At 56.0% G+C, this 15,456-nt stretch overlaps 1 protein-coding gene across 1 annotated transcript in view; it reads left to right on the top strand.

The window, feature by feature from the left end:
* Positions 1-1,688: 1,688 nt before the first annotated feature.
* The window catches only part of LOC123068430 (LEAF RUST 10 DISEASE-RESISTANCE LOCUS RECEPTOR-LIKE PROTEIN KINASE-like 2.1), a 33,083-nt gene continuing 19,315 nt past the window's right edge, over positions 1,689-15,456 (top strand). The window contains 1 exon segment of the mRNA XM_044491015.1: positions 1,689-2,471. Coding sequence (XP_044346950.1) covers positions 2,057-2,471 — 415 coding nt within the window. The 5' untranslated portion in view covers positions 1,689-2,056.

Here is a 15,456-nt window from a genome sequence, read left to right as displayed (position 1 = left end):
GGGAATTCATATTCGTATGTGTGGACGTGCGATGACTGCCAAAGACTCCATTGCTCCGTTTATGGTTCACTCTGCAGAACAATACCGTCTATTACTCGTGTATCTCCCCGCCACCCCTGATAGTCTTATACTCCGATGGCTCCGGCCTTCGTCTGGGTTTGGTGGCTACCACTGATTCTAGTGGCGGCTGAGAAGCAGCAACGAGAGGGCTGCTCGAGCTCGGCCAAGACATGCGGCAACCTGACCATCTCCGACCCCTTCTTGCTCGCCAACATGGAGACGGGAAGACCATGTGGTTCCTCGGACTTTGAGGACACTTGCTCTAGGAACACTCCAATTCTACGGAGCTCTATACCCTCGGGTTTAGGCTTTGAAGTAATCAACATCTCTTACAAGGAACGCAGCTTGCGAGTCGCTGATGGAGGCAAGCTGAACCTTGCACGCCTCCAGCACCTGCCAACTAGTGATGTTGAACACCTCTGTCTAAGTGTGCATGTCGTTTATGATCGTCCCCAGCAACCAGAACCTCATCTTGTACAATTGCACCCCAGATGCCGCGGCGACGGCTGCAGAACGTCAGGAGAAAGAGCTTGTGCAGACGAGCATTAGGTGCGGGAAAGACAACAAGGTGCTTGTCCGCACGGGACGGCGTTACGATGAGACAAGCAACTACGGCAGCTACGCCATAGAGGGATGCGTCGCCGCCTGTCATGCCGGTGCTGGGCACATCGTCCGGCGAGGTGATCGCAAGCCACTACGAGCAGCTCAGCAACGATGACTTCCTCTTGTCATGGGGTCCACTCGATGCACTGAGTTCACCCGCTTAATCATTATTTAATCAAGTTCATAGATACGCTAGGATTGAGAACAGGTCTAGGATATAGTACGGTGCTATTTAGCCCACGTGGGTTCGAGTCACGGAGTGACCCGTGGTACCTCCAAGGACCAAGGTAGTCCTGGATGGTCTCTTTTTTTCTATATGCTCGGATTATTTCGGAACCAAGCAGTCAATCATGTCCCTCACTTATTACTGGTAATAGATCAACCAGGACTAATTAGTGGTACTCATGGTGTGCATTACTAACAATCTATCATGTCAAGAAACTTGAAATGCCGATTCTTATTTCAAGTAAAATGCTGAGAGTGAAATATACGACAGGAACGTTACCATATGGTGCTGTCAACGTATTTATTTCTGCTACAGATAGTATTGCATCAATTAAACATGGATCGAGACATTTGGATGTTGACTCTCTCTAGTGGGTATGGAGAAGTAAACACGTTGACTAACACCATGCTCTTCATAATATCTAGTCTTTTTTTCTTGCGGGATCATACTATGTTCTCCTTTGTCTCCGTGCTTCAATATCATCCCTTGAGCTTGAGCCATACAGCCCCCAGCCACCCACGGATCGATCGATGGAACGACCCGACGCATCCCCGGCCGGTTGCTACAAGTCCTCCTCGCCGTCCTGGAAACATGCTTCATGCTACTGTGCCATGCGACCACGCCAATGGCAACCTGCGTACATCTAATAATCCCCAAAGGAACAGTGCTTCAAAATTAGTACGGCACTGTACCGACAATGACAACGCTCCCATATCTTCGTCACTTGTATTATCTTCTCCCATATCTTCGTTTCTTCAATACTACTGTATTTCTTGAGCTTGAGCCATCCTTCTGTGCTACCAAATCAGTCTCCCCATATCAGAATATTGGCATGTATCCACCCTCAGTCCCTCACTCCTCTCCGTCTCGGTCTCACTGTTCATCTTGCTTCACCGTGTGCACGCCGAGTGTGAGCCGGTGGCATGCGGGAACTTCACCATCAAGTACCCGTTCTGGCTCGGTGCTCCTAGCCACTCCCCGCCGGAGCCCGCTTGCGGCCGCCCGGCCTTTGAGCTCTGGCGCACCAACAGCAACACCAAGGCTTCCATTTCCTAGCGTGGCTCCGCCATCCAAGTCCTCAACATCGACTACAGCGCCAGCTCCTTCGTTGTGTCTCACAGCAGATTCTCCGCGACCGAGAATGGTGTGTGCCTCGCTGACTTCAACATGTCGTCCAGCCTAGCTCTCAGCCCGTTCAAGACTAGCCCGAGCAACATGGCCCTGTGCTTCCTCTTCGACTGCAACGGGACGGAGCCACGGGGTCCTGGCTACACGAACGCCACCGCCGGCTGCGATAAGCCCATCTACGCGTACCTGGGCGGGATCTACGACCGGGACACGCCGCCGGCGATCCCCACCGGAAACTGCACGTACACCTACCTCCCGGTGCTCGGGGCGGAGGCGGCGGCCGCCGACTACAGCCAGCTGCTGAAGGCTGGGTTCGTCCTGGACTGGGAGGGCACCGGAGTCGGGGAATGCCCCGCTTGCATTGCTAGCGGTGGCCAGTGCCGATACAACACCTCCAAAGCGAAGTTCCTGTGCCTCTGCCCCGATGGCATGCTGCACGGGTCGACATGTGCCGGTAAGCCTCCAAATTCATTGAAATAATTTTAAGTCAAAATAACAACACAAGCTACTAGCTGAAAACATAAAATAGACCAACTAGACATGATCTGGGTATAGGGCCCGAGGCTAATATTATTTTTTCATTGAAGTTCCTATTCAACATAGGGATAGGAATCCATTCTTACAAACCAATAGGATTCATAAAAATCCTATAAATAAAACACCAATCCTTTAGAATTCACAAAATTTATGTAAACCAATGGAGTACTTAGTAGCTCCAGAACAAGGAAATGCATCTTTTTGTTTTGAGGGAAACAAGCAAATGCATCTGATAATAAGAAATACGATAGTTATCATACATGGTTAATCAATCATACCGGTTCTATGCACTCGGTCAAACAGTGAGCAGTAACATCACATCGCGCCTTTCTTTTGTTGTCAGTCACATGCCACCGTATGGGTCATTGCTAGTGGGAAAATGGCATGGTCTTTCCAATACGTGCACCACACAAAAATATATCCTAATCAAAGACTTTGATGCCACCGGAAAATTGGCAAGTCGACGACAATGATACTTTGAGCAACTCCTTAATGATACTCCCTCCGTTCCATAATGTAGTGCCTATAGATTTTCTAAAAAGTCAAACTTTGTAAACTTTGACCAAGTTTGTAAAGAAAAATATTTATATCTACAATAGCAAAAATATATAATGTGAAACTACATCTTATGATGAATCTAGTGATATATGTTACGCACTCTAGATGTAAATATTTTTCTCCACAAACTTGGTCAAAGTTTGTGAGGTTTGATTTTTTAAAAAATCTATAGACACTACATTATGGAACGGAGGGAGTAGTACTTTGCACACTTTTCTTTGAGATATTTTATGGTACATCATACTACTGAATTCAGTGTGTAGTATATAAGTTGATCCAATTATTGAGATGGTTTCACTCAAAGTTGGTTTAAGGATAGGTTCGTAATTTCCTACAGGCTAATGTTTGAGATTGGTTCAGATATTTGGAATTTTCCCGTGTTCGTCTGATGCTTCTGAGCGCTCGATAGACTCAATGCCCCGATCAATGGAGATGGGAAAAATCAATCGATCGCCGCCTGACGCACATTTTTTTCTAGAAAAGGAGGATAACTCCTGGCCTTTGCATCAAAATGATGCATGCAGCCATATTATCAAATAATATACGGAACAAAGTCTGAGGTTCAAATCTGGCTCAAAAACGGAGGTTAACAACAAGCAAAATAAAAGATGCCACAGCCGGCGACGATAGCAACAGACTATGATGCCTATATACCTAGCCTATTATTAGCTCGACATCTAAAACAGTTGAAGGTAACCCATGCTAGTGTCTCCCGACGGTGGCATCCAGCAATCAAAAGCTCCTTATAGTCCGCATGAGTGAGTAACAACCACATACGAATACAAGCAATGTCTCTCTAGATAACCTACAAAAAGTTGATAAAAATTTTCAAGTTAAAGATTATATCATTTATGTTGTTCAATATAGCCCAAAGTAGTGCACATATCCCTATCCGGATATGTCTCTTCATATTTGGATCCACTCCATCTAGCCACGTCCCAAATAACGTGTTAATGCAAGTTGGAGGGCTATAATTGAAAGCTATATGTATTGTGTGTCATAGTAATTTTGCCAACTGATACTCGAGAAAGAGGTGTTGTATAGTTTCATCCTGGATCTGGTGGTGTACGTGCTCCTACGCGGTGCTATTGGAGATGGACTCGGGCGACTTCGCTGGCGCTCCCGTGGGCGATTCCGCCGCCGCAGCCGCGGCGCCGCCGGCGTCCCTTCCCGCTTCCTCCCTGTCGGTCCCTCCGACTGCGATCCTGCCGCCGCCGCCCTCCGCCCCGGCCGCCCTCGCGCCGGCTGCCCCGGTAGCCCCCTTCTGCTGGGCGGACTGCGCCGATGATGCGCCTTTCCCCCCTCCCCTTCTCCTCCGGCCCCCTCTACCCCCCTCTCTTCCCACCGGCCTGCTCTGCCCCGCCGGCCGGCTAGCTCAGCCCCCCACGTGAGGGGCTCTGCGGCCGGTAGGCGGGTGCCGGCGCCGGCCTCCTCGGCGCCCCGGAGCCCGGCTCGGGTGCCGCGCCTTCAAGGTTTGGCCTTGGCTGGTAGGTCCCTCCGCCGCTGCCGCGTGCAGGCATGGGGCGTGGCCGGGCGCGCCGATCGGGGCCCCGCCCGCTCCTCCTGGCGCCGGCCGGCGGTGGGGGACCGGCCGCGGGCTACCCGTCCCCCCCCCCCGCTATCCCTCTCTCTCCCTCCCCTCCTCCCGGCCCCGTCGCCTCGGCCGAAGCCGTTCCGGCCATTCATTGCCCACTTCGGTTCCTCAGGGCTCCTCGTGCGGATGGCCCGGGCCGCCCGATCCCCGGCCGCTAGCCTCGCCGGTGCGGAGCCGGCGGCGGCGCCGTCGTCCTCGCCCGGTAGGGTTTCCCCCTCCCACCTCGCTCTCCCCCGCGCCCCTGGCAACCCGTCGGGGCCTGCTGGGCCCCGGCCCATCCCGCTCGGGGGCCCATGCGCGGCCCACCTCGGTCCGTCCTCCCCCTCCCCTCGCAGGCCGGCCCATCCCGGGTGGGCCTCCCCCGTGCCCTAGGCCCAGCGAGGGACGCGCCGGCTCGATCTGACTCCCCCGCGGCCTCCCTCTGGCCCCGTCCTTGAGCGCCGCCACTCCCTCTGGCTCCCCTCGTCCCGCACTCCTGCCCTCCTCTTCCCCCGAACTCGCTCCGCCGGCTCTCCTCTCCGCTCCCCCTCCCGCGTTCGGCCGTCCGGCGGCCTGCCCGCCCCCGCCCGCTCCCCTCGCCCCCCGGCTCCCGTCGCGCCGCGGTCGGCCACGCCGCGGGACCGGCTGGACCCAGCCCCCCGGGCAAAGCGCAAGGCGGGCGAGCCCTTCCGCGACTCGACCCGCCCCTTCCCCGACTCCCTCCGGCGGGAGGAGGAGCTCCGGCGCGAGCTCCGGGAGCTTCGGGACAGCCGCCGCTCCCCCTCCCGCCGGGATGACCGGGCCCGGTCCCGCTCGCCTCGGGCGTCGTCGGGTGACTGGCGTCGCCGGCGCTCCGCCTCGCCATCCCGTCGTAGGGACCGGTCCCAATCTCCCGCCCAGCCGGTTCGTGCCGGCCCTCCTCGCCCGCGGGACGGTATCCTCCCCACCCCGGACACCTGCCGCTACGTCCCCCCGCACGCGGCTTCCGCGGGGACTACGGTCCCTGCTCCGGCCTTTGGTGGTGGCCCCTCCCGCCGCCGCCCTGGCCCCGCCAAGAAGAAGAAGCGCCGGGGTGTCCGCCTCACTCCGGCCGTGCCTCCCTCCACGGGTCCGGGGGCCCCCACCGCTTCGGGCCCCATATCCGGTCTCCCTCGCCCCCCATGCTTCAACTGTGGGGTGAGGGGACACTCTCAGGTTGCATGTGTCAACCCCCAGTGCTGCTACCTCTGCAAGGATCCTGGCCACCCCGCAATTCTGTGCCCGGACAGACCGGTGGTCTCTGACCTCATGATGTATGGGCACGGGATCGAGGGGTTGGGCTTCTTCCACCTTGAGGTCCCAGACGCCCCTCCTCCGTCACCATCCCTTCAGGCGATTGTCACAGTCGTTGACGGGGTGGCGTCCCCGGAGATGATCAAGGCCGAGCTCAACCACCTCTACCGCCACCAGTGGGCTGGGTGGTCACCCCCACCGCCGGTCACATCTTCTCCGTCGTCTTCCCCGACCCCGTCAGCTACGGCTACGCCACGCGTAGTGGCCGGATCACTCTCGCGCTCAACCAGCTGGTTGTCAAGATTTCCGAGCCAGTTCTCGACGCTCAGGCCGTGGCCGTCCTCGACACCGCCTGGATCCTCATCTCCGGTCTCCCCGACATTGCGCGGTCCGAGCTAGTCATCCGCCAGATGTCTCGCCTCCTAGGCAAGGTGGTGGTGGTCGACGAGCTCTCACTGCGCAAGGAGGAGGAGGTGCGGGTCAAGGTCAAGTGTTTCGACTCCTCCAAGCTGCGCACCTCGGTCCGGGTCTTCTTCAACGACCAGGGCTTCGACCTCAGGATCGCCCCCGAGCCTCCCAACCATGTTGGGCGCCCCCGCTCCCTCGACGTCGGCCCCCCAGATGACAACCCGGGGGCCGGCGGATACTACCACGGCCGGCACCGCTCTCGCTCTCACCGCTCTGACGAGGAGGGGGCGTCCGAGGACTCCCGCTCCCCCTCCCCCTCGCCCCCCCTCCGGCTACGGGGGGCAAGGGCCGCCAGGCTGCACCCCGCCCCCAGGTGGATGACCCGCCGATCCCTGACGTGTCGCCATCCGAGGGGAGCGACATCTCCAGTGTCGGCCTGGTGGTCTGCCCGGCTTCCTCCCCGCGCTCCCCCGTCTCTTCCCCGCCTCCGGGGCTGGCCCCAGTCGGCCTGACCGGAGGCCTGCTCTCCGCCTCGTCGGCGGTTCCTGAGGGTGGGGCGACGCCTCCTGTGGATGGCCCCCCCTCCGGCTTCGCCTCCCCCCGTCACCGTCTTCTTCACGCAGCCCGACGCGCCCCCGGCCCCGTCGTCCCCTCGGGTCCCCTCTGGGGCATGCTCTTCGGCCTCGGGTGCACCCTCTCCTCCTCTGGTCGCTCCACCACCCTCCACCCATAGCTACCTCGGTTGTGCTGGGCCGGGGCTATTGACCTCTCCCTCGTCGTCTCCGGGGGAGGGGGCAGCCCAGATCATCACCCCTCTGGCAGCCCAGCCTCCCCCTCCACGGTCTGCCGCCTACTCACACCGCGGCTGGTCGGCCTCCTCCCCGGTGGTGGCCTCCCGCCGGAGTGCTCGGCTGGACGCTGCCCACCCCGAGGGCCGCCTGGCGCTTCCCATCCCCGAGCGGGCTGAGCTTCGCGCTGCCGCCCGCAACCTGGAGCCAGGTACGCCCTCCGCTCCCCCCTCTACTTCGTCTTGTTCTTTCTCTGCTCTTGAATCTATTCCACTGGGCCATCTCGCCAAAGTGGCCTCCGGCTCCGCGATCATCTTTCCTGGGGAAGTGGGTCCCCCTCTCGCCCAGGTTGCGGCCATCAGGGCCCGGGAGGTTCTTGACGGGAAACTGGCGGAGGCCCGAGCGGCCCTCGTCGTTCCCCCTGCCTCCGCGCTGCCTGGGGGTTCTTCCCCCCCACCTCGGACGCGGTAGACGGCACCCCCTCCCTCGGGGGCCGTGCCAGAGATCCGGGGACGCACCCGCTCCCGCACGGCGGCTCTTCGTGCACTTAGCGCTTCCTGTGTCTTGGGGTCAAGCAGCCCCCCAATGGTTCTTTGATGCGGGCCCTCTTCTGGAACATCCGCGGCTTCGGCCATGATGGCCGCCGCCGCCAGTTAGTGGAGTACATGCGAGATGAGCATATTGACATCGTGGCCGTGCAAGAGATCATGCGTCGCGATTTTGCGCTCCCTGAGCTTGACCGGCTGAGCTCTCACCTCTTTGCGTGGCACTGGCTCCCTTCTAGTGGGAGCGCGGGTCACTCGGGCGGCATCCTTTTAGGTGTGAAGGATGCCACCTTTGAGGTGGGCAGCATGGATCGGGGCGAATTCTTCGTCAGCATGGAGGTCTTCGAGAGATCGCTAAACTTCAAGTGGGAGATCATCATAGTCTATGGTCCGGCCGACCATAGTAGGTCGGCCTCCTTCCTGGAGGAGCTTCACCAGAAAATCTCGGCCGCCTCCCTCCCCGTAGTTGTCGGGGGTGACTTCAACCTGCTGCGATTTGCGGAAGACAAGAATAATGGCAATGTTAGTCTTGCCCGGATGGACATGTTTAACGACTTCATTGCCGACCTTGCCCTCCGGGAGATTGATCGGGTTGGGGCCCGTTTTACTTGGACCAACCGCCAAGCCTCCCCTACCCTCTCCGTCTTGGACAGTGTCCTAGTTTCCCCCGAGTGGGACCTCCGGAGCCCCTTAGCCTCTCTTCGCGCCATCACCCGGATTGGGTCGGACCACGTCGCCTTGCTTCTCTCCTCCGCGGACGAGCGTCCTCCGATTCCCCCTCGGTTCCGTTTTGAGACCTTCTGGCTCTCCCAGGCCGGATTTACCGACGCCGTCTGTGCGCGGTGGATCGAGGCTCGTGCCCACCCCCACCCCCGCCCCCCTTCTACTATTGACGCGTGGCACTTCTGTGCGAAGCGTGGTCGGCAATTTATGAAGGGGTGGGGGGCCAACCTGGGCCGTGACGCCAAGGAGCGTAAGAAGGCGCTGCTGACTGCGATCCAGGCCCTCGACTTTCGGGCTGACGCGGTGGGTCTTTCTCCGGACGAGTGGCTGTCCCGCTATGACCTCGAAGACCAGCTCTCCGTGATCTACACTGATGAGGATGCCTATTGGCGTATTCGGGGCGCTCAGCATTGGGTCTTGAAGGGTGATGCGAATACGGCTTACTTCCAGGCGATAGCCAACGGGCGCCGCAGACGCAACACCATCCCCTGCCTTTGGGATGGAGCTACTCTCCTTCAGGATCCCCGGGACATCCGCTCCCATGTTGATGGTTTCTATCGCTCCCTCTTCTCTCCCGCTCCTCGGAGCGGTCTCTCTCTCGCCCCTGACTGCTGGACCGGCGCCCATCTGGTTTCTGACGCAGAAAACGCATCCCTGACGGCCCCCTTCTCTGAACAGGTGGTCTGGGAGGCCATCAAGGGTATGAACTCCTCGGCACCGGGCCCAGACGGTCTTCCAGTCATCTTCTTCCAGACCTTCTGGAACGTGATTAAACATGAGATCATGGCCATCTTCGAGGAATTCTTCGTGGAATCGATTGACCTTGGCCGCCTCAACTTCGGGACCATCTCCCTCATCCCCAAGGACCCTGGGGTGACGGACGTCCGCCAGTTCCGCCCGATTACGGCCATCAACGTGATCTTCCGGATCCTGGCCAAGGGGTACGCCAATAGGGTGACCCTGCTTGCAGACCGGATTACCCACCCTAACCAATCAGCGTTCATTAAGGGTCGGTACATTCTGGATGGTGTCCTGGTACTCCACGAGGTCCTTCATGAAGTCCGGGTCAAACGCCTGAAGGCGGTCTTTCTGAAGATCGATTTTCACAAAGCCTATGATACGGTTAGCTGGTCCTTCCTTAGGGAAGTTCTTCTGCGAAAGGGCTTTGACGACCGGTGGATCATGAGAGTCATGCAAATGGTCTCTTGCGGTCGCACGGCGGTCAACATTAACGGCGAGATCGGTCCCTTCTTCCCTACCCTTTGTGGGGTGCACCGAGGCGACCCCTTCTCCCCGTTCCTCTTCAATATGGTCGTGGACGCTTTGGCCTCTATTCTAGATAAGGCTAAAGCCGCGGGCCACATCCGAGGTATTACCCCCCATCTCTCTGGGGGCTCGGGAATCTCCATCCTCCAGTATGCCGATGACACGATCATCATGGTCGAAGGCTCGGAGATGGACATCACCAACCTCAAGTTCCTCCTCCTTTGCTTCCAACAGATGTCGGGCCTCAAGATCAACTTCGATAAGAGCGATGTTATGGTGATGGGATACTCTCTTGATGAGTCTGTGGCCATTGCCAATAGACTCAATTGCCGCCTGGGCTCGTTCCCCACTACCTACCTTGGGATGCCCATCAGTGACTCGCGCCTCTTGGCCGCCGATCTTCGCCCCTCCGTGACCAAGCTCCAGACTAGGTGCGAGCCCTGGCAGGGGAGGTGGCTTTCCAAGGCGGCCCGGACTATCCTTATCAACTCCTCCCTCTCCAGCCTCCTCTTATTTCTTATGAGTTTCTACAGCCTCCACGAATCTCTCCATAAGGAGATCACCAAAATCCAGTCTCGATTCTATTGGGCTGGCGAGCATGGCAAGCAGAAGTATCACATGGTCAGCTGGCCTGACATCTGCAAGCCTAGAGAGCAGGGTGGATTGGGCATCATGTGCTCTAAGCGGATGAATATTGCCCTCCTATCCCGGTGGCTATGGCGCATCACGCAGGGTCATGGTGGCCTCTGGCTGGACATTATCCAGAATAAATACCTGCGCGGCCAGCCCCTTGCCTTCTGCCAGAAGTCAGGAGGTTCCCAGTTCTGGCAGTCCCTCGTCCAGCTCCTCCCTGTGCTCCGCATTGGTACCTCTATCTCGGTAGGGTCCGGCCTCTCGACGCTCTTCTGGTATGATCGCTGGGCCGGCGACTCCCCCTTTGCGGCTCGCTTCCCCATCCTCTTCTCTATCTCTGTCGACCCCATGATATCTGTTGATAGGGCCCTTATTGACTTAGGGCGCCTCGCTTTCCGTCGGCCATTTGGGCCTGCGGAATCCGCCGCCTGGCGTGAGTTGCTTGATTGCGTTGCTCTGCATGAGCCGTTGGTGGATGGAGACCAAGACCTTGTGCGTTGGCACTTGGAGCCGTCGGGCCAGTTCTCTACCAAATCGCTTTACTTGGCCATTGCCCCCTCCTCCGCTCCCCCCCCCCTCTCGATGGTTTGGTCCGTCCGTCTCCCACTGAAGATCCGCATCTTCATGTGGCAGTGGATCCGTGGACGGATCCCATCCGGTGTGGAGGTCCGCAAGCGTAATGGCCCGGGCACTGGTATCTGCCCCCTCTGTGCTGTCCCCGAGGACTCCAACCACATCTTCTTCGCTTGCGCTTCCGCCCGGTTCCTCTGGAGCTGCTTTCGCGAGATTGTCGGGGGGAGTTGGACCCACACCAACTTCCCCGACTTATTTGCTGAACTCCAAGCGTCCCCCTCGTCCTCTCGCCACATTAGGTGGCTGGAGGTTGGGGTCCTTGCCTGGACTCTTTGGACTGTTCAAAATAAGCTTGTGATCGAGGGTACTCCTCTTCGTCGTGCTACTGACGCTCTCTACAAATTCTCGGGTTTCCTGCAGCTTTGGCGGCCGCTTAGCCGTCCCTTGGAGCGCGACGCCATCTCTGCCTTCATCGCCGATCTTCGCTCGATGGCCGTCCGCCTGTCGCCGCCGCCGCCGCCGCCGCCGTCGGAGCCTGACTAGATCGCCTGCGATGGTCACGCTTTGTTTTTTCTCTTTCTTTTTGGGCTTGTTGAGCTGTGCCCTCAGCAGAACCTTATGACTTTGTTGTGGTACTTGGGTGCGTGTGTGTGAACCTGTTGTGGCTGTATGTCTTGTGGCGGTTTGCTTTATCTATAAAGCGGGGCGAAAGCCTTTTTCAGTATAGTTTCATCCTGGTAAGAAAAACAACATTTGGAGCTACCTACCCACCTTCGTTTAACCAAATTATCTTTCGTCAAGATCACTCCCTTGTGTACAAACTACATGAAGACTTTAATTCTAAGCAGAACTTTAATCTTCCAGATATGAAGGGATCTTGGAATTAGCCCAGAGTCAATTAAATCCAAATATATAGATTTCACTGAAAAACTCCGAGTCATAGATAATTTCCATTTTATGGTGTCTGATTTGTCAGAGAGTTGAATTTCCATCAACCTGTGGATCAAGTGCAGCCACTAGTTCCAACGTTCCCCCATCAGAGATCCCCTGAATTGGATATTAAGGGGGACCAACTGTAATACTGTACCAACATAATTTTCCTTATTTTGTGCAATATTATATAGAATAGCATATTGTAAAGTCAGAGGCGTCTCCCCTAACCACGCATCTTCCCAGAATCTAGTCGTTTTACCGTTACCAACAATAAATTTTAACCTCCGAAAAAAGGAGACTTTCATCCTCATCAACCCTTTCCTGAAAAGTGAGTCATTAGGCCTAGCGGTAACCTGTCAAGGTCTTAAATTGGAGGTACTTATTCCGTAGAATTTGAATCCATGTACGCCCAGTCTTGGTAGATAATTTAAATAACCATCTGGAGAGGAGGCATTTATTCTTAACTTCTAAGTTCTCGATCCCAAACCTGCATAGGTCTTTGGGTCTGCAAATAGTATTCCATCTGACCAATCTGTATTTTGTCTTAACCACATCACATTGCCGGAAAAATCGAGATTGATAGAAGTCTAATCTTTTTCGTATCCCAACCAGTACTTCAAAGAAAGTTAGGAGGAACATCGGCAGACTCGTCAGCACCGAATTTATCACCATTAGTCGACCTTCATAAAACATAAGCTTGCCCTTCTAGCAGTTTAGCCTTTTTTTGAATCTATCTTTAATGCACTTCCACTCCTTATTTGACAATCGTCGATGGTGAATCGGGATCACTAGGTAACTAAACGGTAGTGAACCCATTTCAGAACCGAACTGTTGTTTATATGCGTCTTGGTCCTCTTTGGCTCTTCCAAAACCAAACAATTTGCTTTTGTTAAAATTAATTTTGAGTCCCGATAATTGATGAGCACTGCTCCATGCCTTCGCGTCCCTCATCATAGATTGACTCCAATCTCGCGTCGTAGCATGCCCACGCCTCTTGTTGTGTAGCCTCTGTCAAGCGAGGAGCTGAATCATGAACCACGATCATCCTCACCCTCACAACGTCCCTGCAAATAACTTCGAACATTACGAAGGGAACGGCGGCGTGCTAGTCTCACGGCTGAAGCCTGAAGGACTGCGTGTTCTCATTTTCTCATGCTCCTTCGCCACACAGACTTGTTTACTGGTGGTGCCCAAGCCCCCATGCCCACTGCGCAAGCAGCGGGAGCAGCAGCTCCGGCGACCTCCCTCCAATTGTCGCTCGGGCCATGGATTAGTTAACACAAGCTGGCCGCATGATCTATAATGTGAACTACCAATAGTGCCCTTGAGACCTAAATATACTATCAGAGTTCTAATGTACTCCCTCCGTTCCAAAATAAATGACCCAACTTTATATTAAAGTTAGTATAAAATTGGGTCATCTATTTTGGAATGGAAGGAGTAGTATTGAGGCCTAAATATACTCCCTCCGTCCGAAAATAGTACGTCTACATACATCTTCTTTTATCCATTTTGAAGACAAGTATTTCCGGATGGAGGGAGTACTAACATAGTTCTAATGTAGTATTGCCGTATCTGCACCATTGGATCAGAAAATAAACAGCCAGAAATTATTTGATGTACCGTAAAAGGACTACTTTTGATCTGGAAGAAAAGGAATCTTATCCTCTAGTTCACCTCGCCCCCGCGTCGCTCCAACAGGGGCGACACGGGGGGCTAACCCTAGCCGCCGCCGGCGGCCTCCCCTACCCTTCCTCTCCTCCTCGTCGCCACCAGAGGAGCCGCCGATGCGTCGCGCGGCTGCCGAGGAAGGTGGCGGGGGGCCTTCGTCGTCCCTTCGCGGAGATCCAGATCCACGGGGCGGCGGCCCCTACTGGTTCGGCGTCGCCGTTCGCGCCCTGGATGGTGTGCGCGGGGACTCTGCCCGGCGTCCTCGACCGCTTGGGTGGTGGGGAGTCGGCGCTTGGCGGCGGCAGTTCGGGGGCCTTCGTCCTCGCCAGATCTGGAGGCCTGCTGCTCCCTCGTTCCCGCTCCTTCCCCTTTGCGCTTGAGGCCGGTGGCTGCTGGTTCCGGTACTTCTGGGGATGGTGGTGCAGATTGGGACCGGGGGAAACCCTAGGCCGGCTGGTTCGGCTCGAAAGCCGACGCATCCTTCCTGAAGGCGGTGTCGTGGTCCTTATTCTTGCCACCTCCGGTCCTCTCCCGGGTGAAAACCCAAAATCCGGCCTGGATTGGGCAGCGGTGGCGCCATGGGCGTCATCTCCTCCTTGGAGGCGTTGCCTGGGGAGCTAGGACTCGGGTGTGGGCTCATGAAGGTGGGGGCTTTGGCCGCCGGCTGGCTCTCTGCAGCTACTCGCGGCAGCTTTCATGTTGTGCAGAGTGCCCCTTGTATCTTTAGGGCGTTTCCTGTTTTTGGTGTTCGCGTCAGAGGAGCGGCGTGGCATCTGGCACGTTCACAACGGCGAGTCTCAGCGGCATGGAGCAGTGGGGGTTTCGCCGGTGGGCGTGTGATGATGGACGAGCGCACGATGGTGGCGTTGTCTGGAGTCGTGGTGGCGTCGATGGCAGAGAGACCTGACACGGTTCATGCAACAGTACAACTCTGAAGATGGATTGATGGTACGTGGCTGCGGCGGCCTCATACCCGACAGGGGTCCTGGTTGAAGAGCACGCCGGACTGGTGGGTGCCCATACCCGGCAGGCGTCCTGGTTGGGATCTCAGGTCTTAGATATTAGGTTTGGCTGCGAGGTCTGTTTGGTATTAGGCCCAGACCATCAGCGCCCCTTCATCAGTTAGATAGGAGTAACGACAGAGGTTGCGAAGATGGTGGCTTTGGTCTTACCGTTGTACGACTTTGTAAGGTCTTGTGTTAATAATTAATACATTGGCCGTATGCATCGTCCAGATGCAGAGGCCGGGGGTATTCCTCCTTTTCGAAAAAAAAATCCTCTAATTTACACACTCGTGTAATACACGCTACCACGGTGTAAGAAGATGCAGCCGTTGCATGTCCCCGCAGCTGCCATGTTCTGTTCAGTCATGCTTGTGCTCACCCTCGTATCTAGCACCACCAGTGATGCTTCGTTTTCGTTTTCGTCGACGTCCTGAGAGCCAGCGGCACGCGTTGGCCTCCTCGTCGTGTCAGCGCCGGCGACTCAACCATGGTGGCGCGGCGCCGTGTGCTCTAGTCCACATAAAATCATCCACCGTGTTTGGTTGAATAGGCTGCCTCGTGGTGGACGCATGCAGATGAAGTCATGCACGCTTGCGTAAGAATAGGACCTTGATAAGCGCAACCCGTGTAGCACGAACACATGACAACTTCAAACGTTTTTTAGGCAAGTTTAGTGATGTGAGGATGACAACTTTATTTGTCAAGCATAGTAACTTTCTTTTTGAATGACAAGTTCCGGTTTTTTTGGGGGGGTTTTACTTCCTTTCGTATGGCAACTTTTTATAAAAAATGTCAGGATCGGATTGCTTCATGCCACAAGTGTGGCACTTATCTATTTATATAAAAAAGTACTTGACGGGTTAACAAAAAATAAAAGAATTAGGCCAGAAATTACCACAAAAATTAGCAATATCCGACCAAAAATAAAAGAATTAGGCCAGAAATTACCACAAAA

The sequence above is a fragment of the Triticum aestivum genome, chromosome 3B (assembly GCF_018294505.1).
Source record: "Triticum aestivum cultivar Chinese Spring chromosome 3B, IWGSC CS RefSeq v2.1, whole genome shotgun sequence".
NCBI lineage: Eukaryota > Viridiplantae > Streptophyta > Magnoliopsida > Poales > Poaceae > Triticum > Triticum aestivum.
This window is presented reverse-complemented; position numbering and strand designations above follow the sequence as displayed.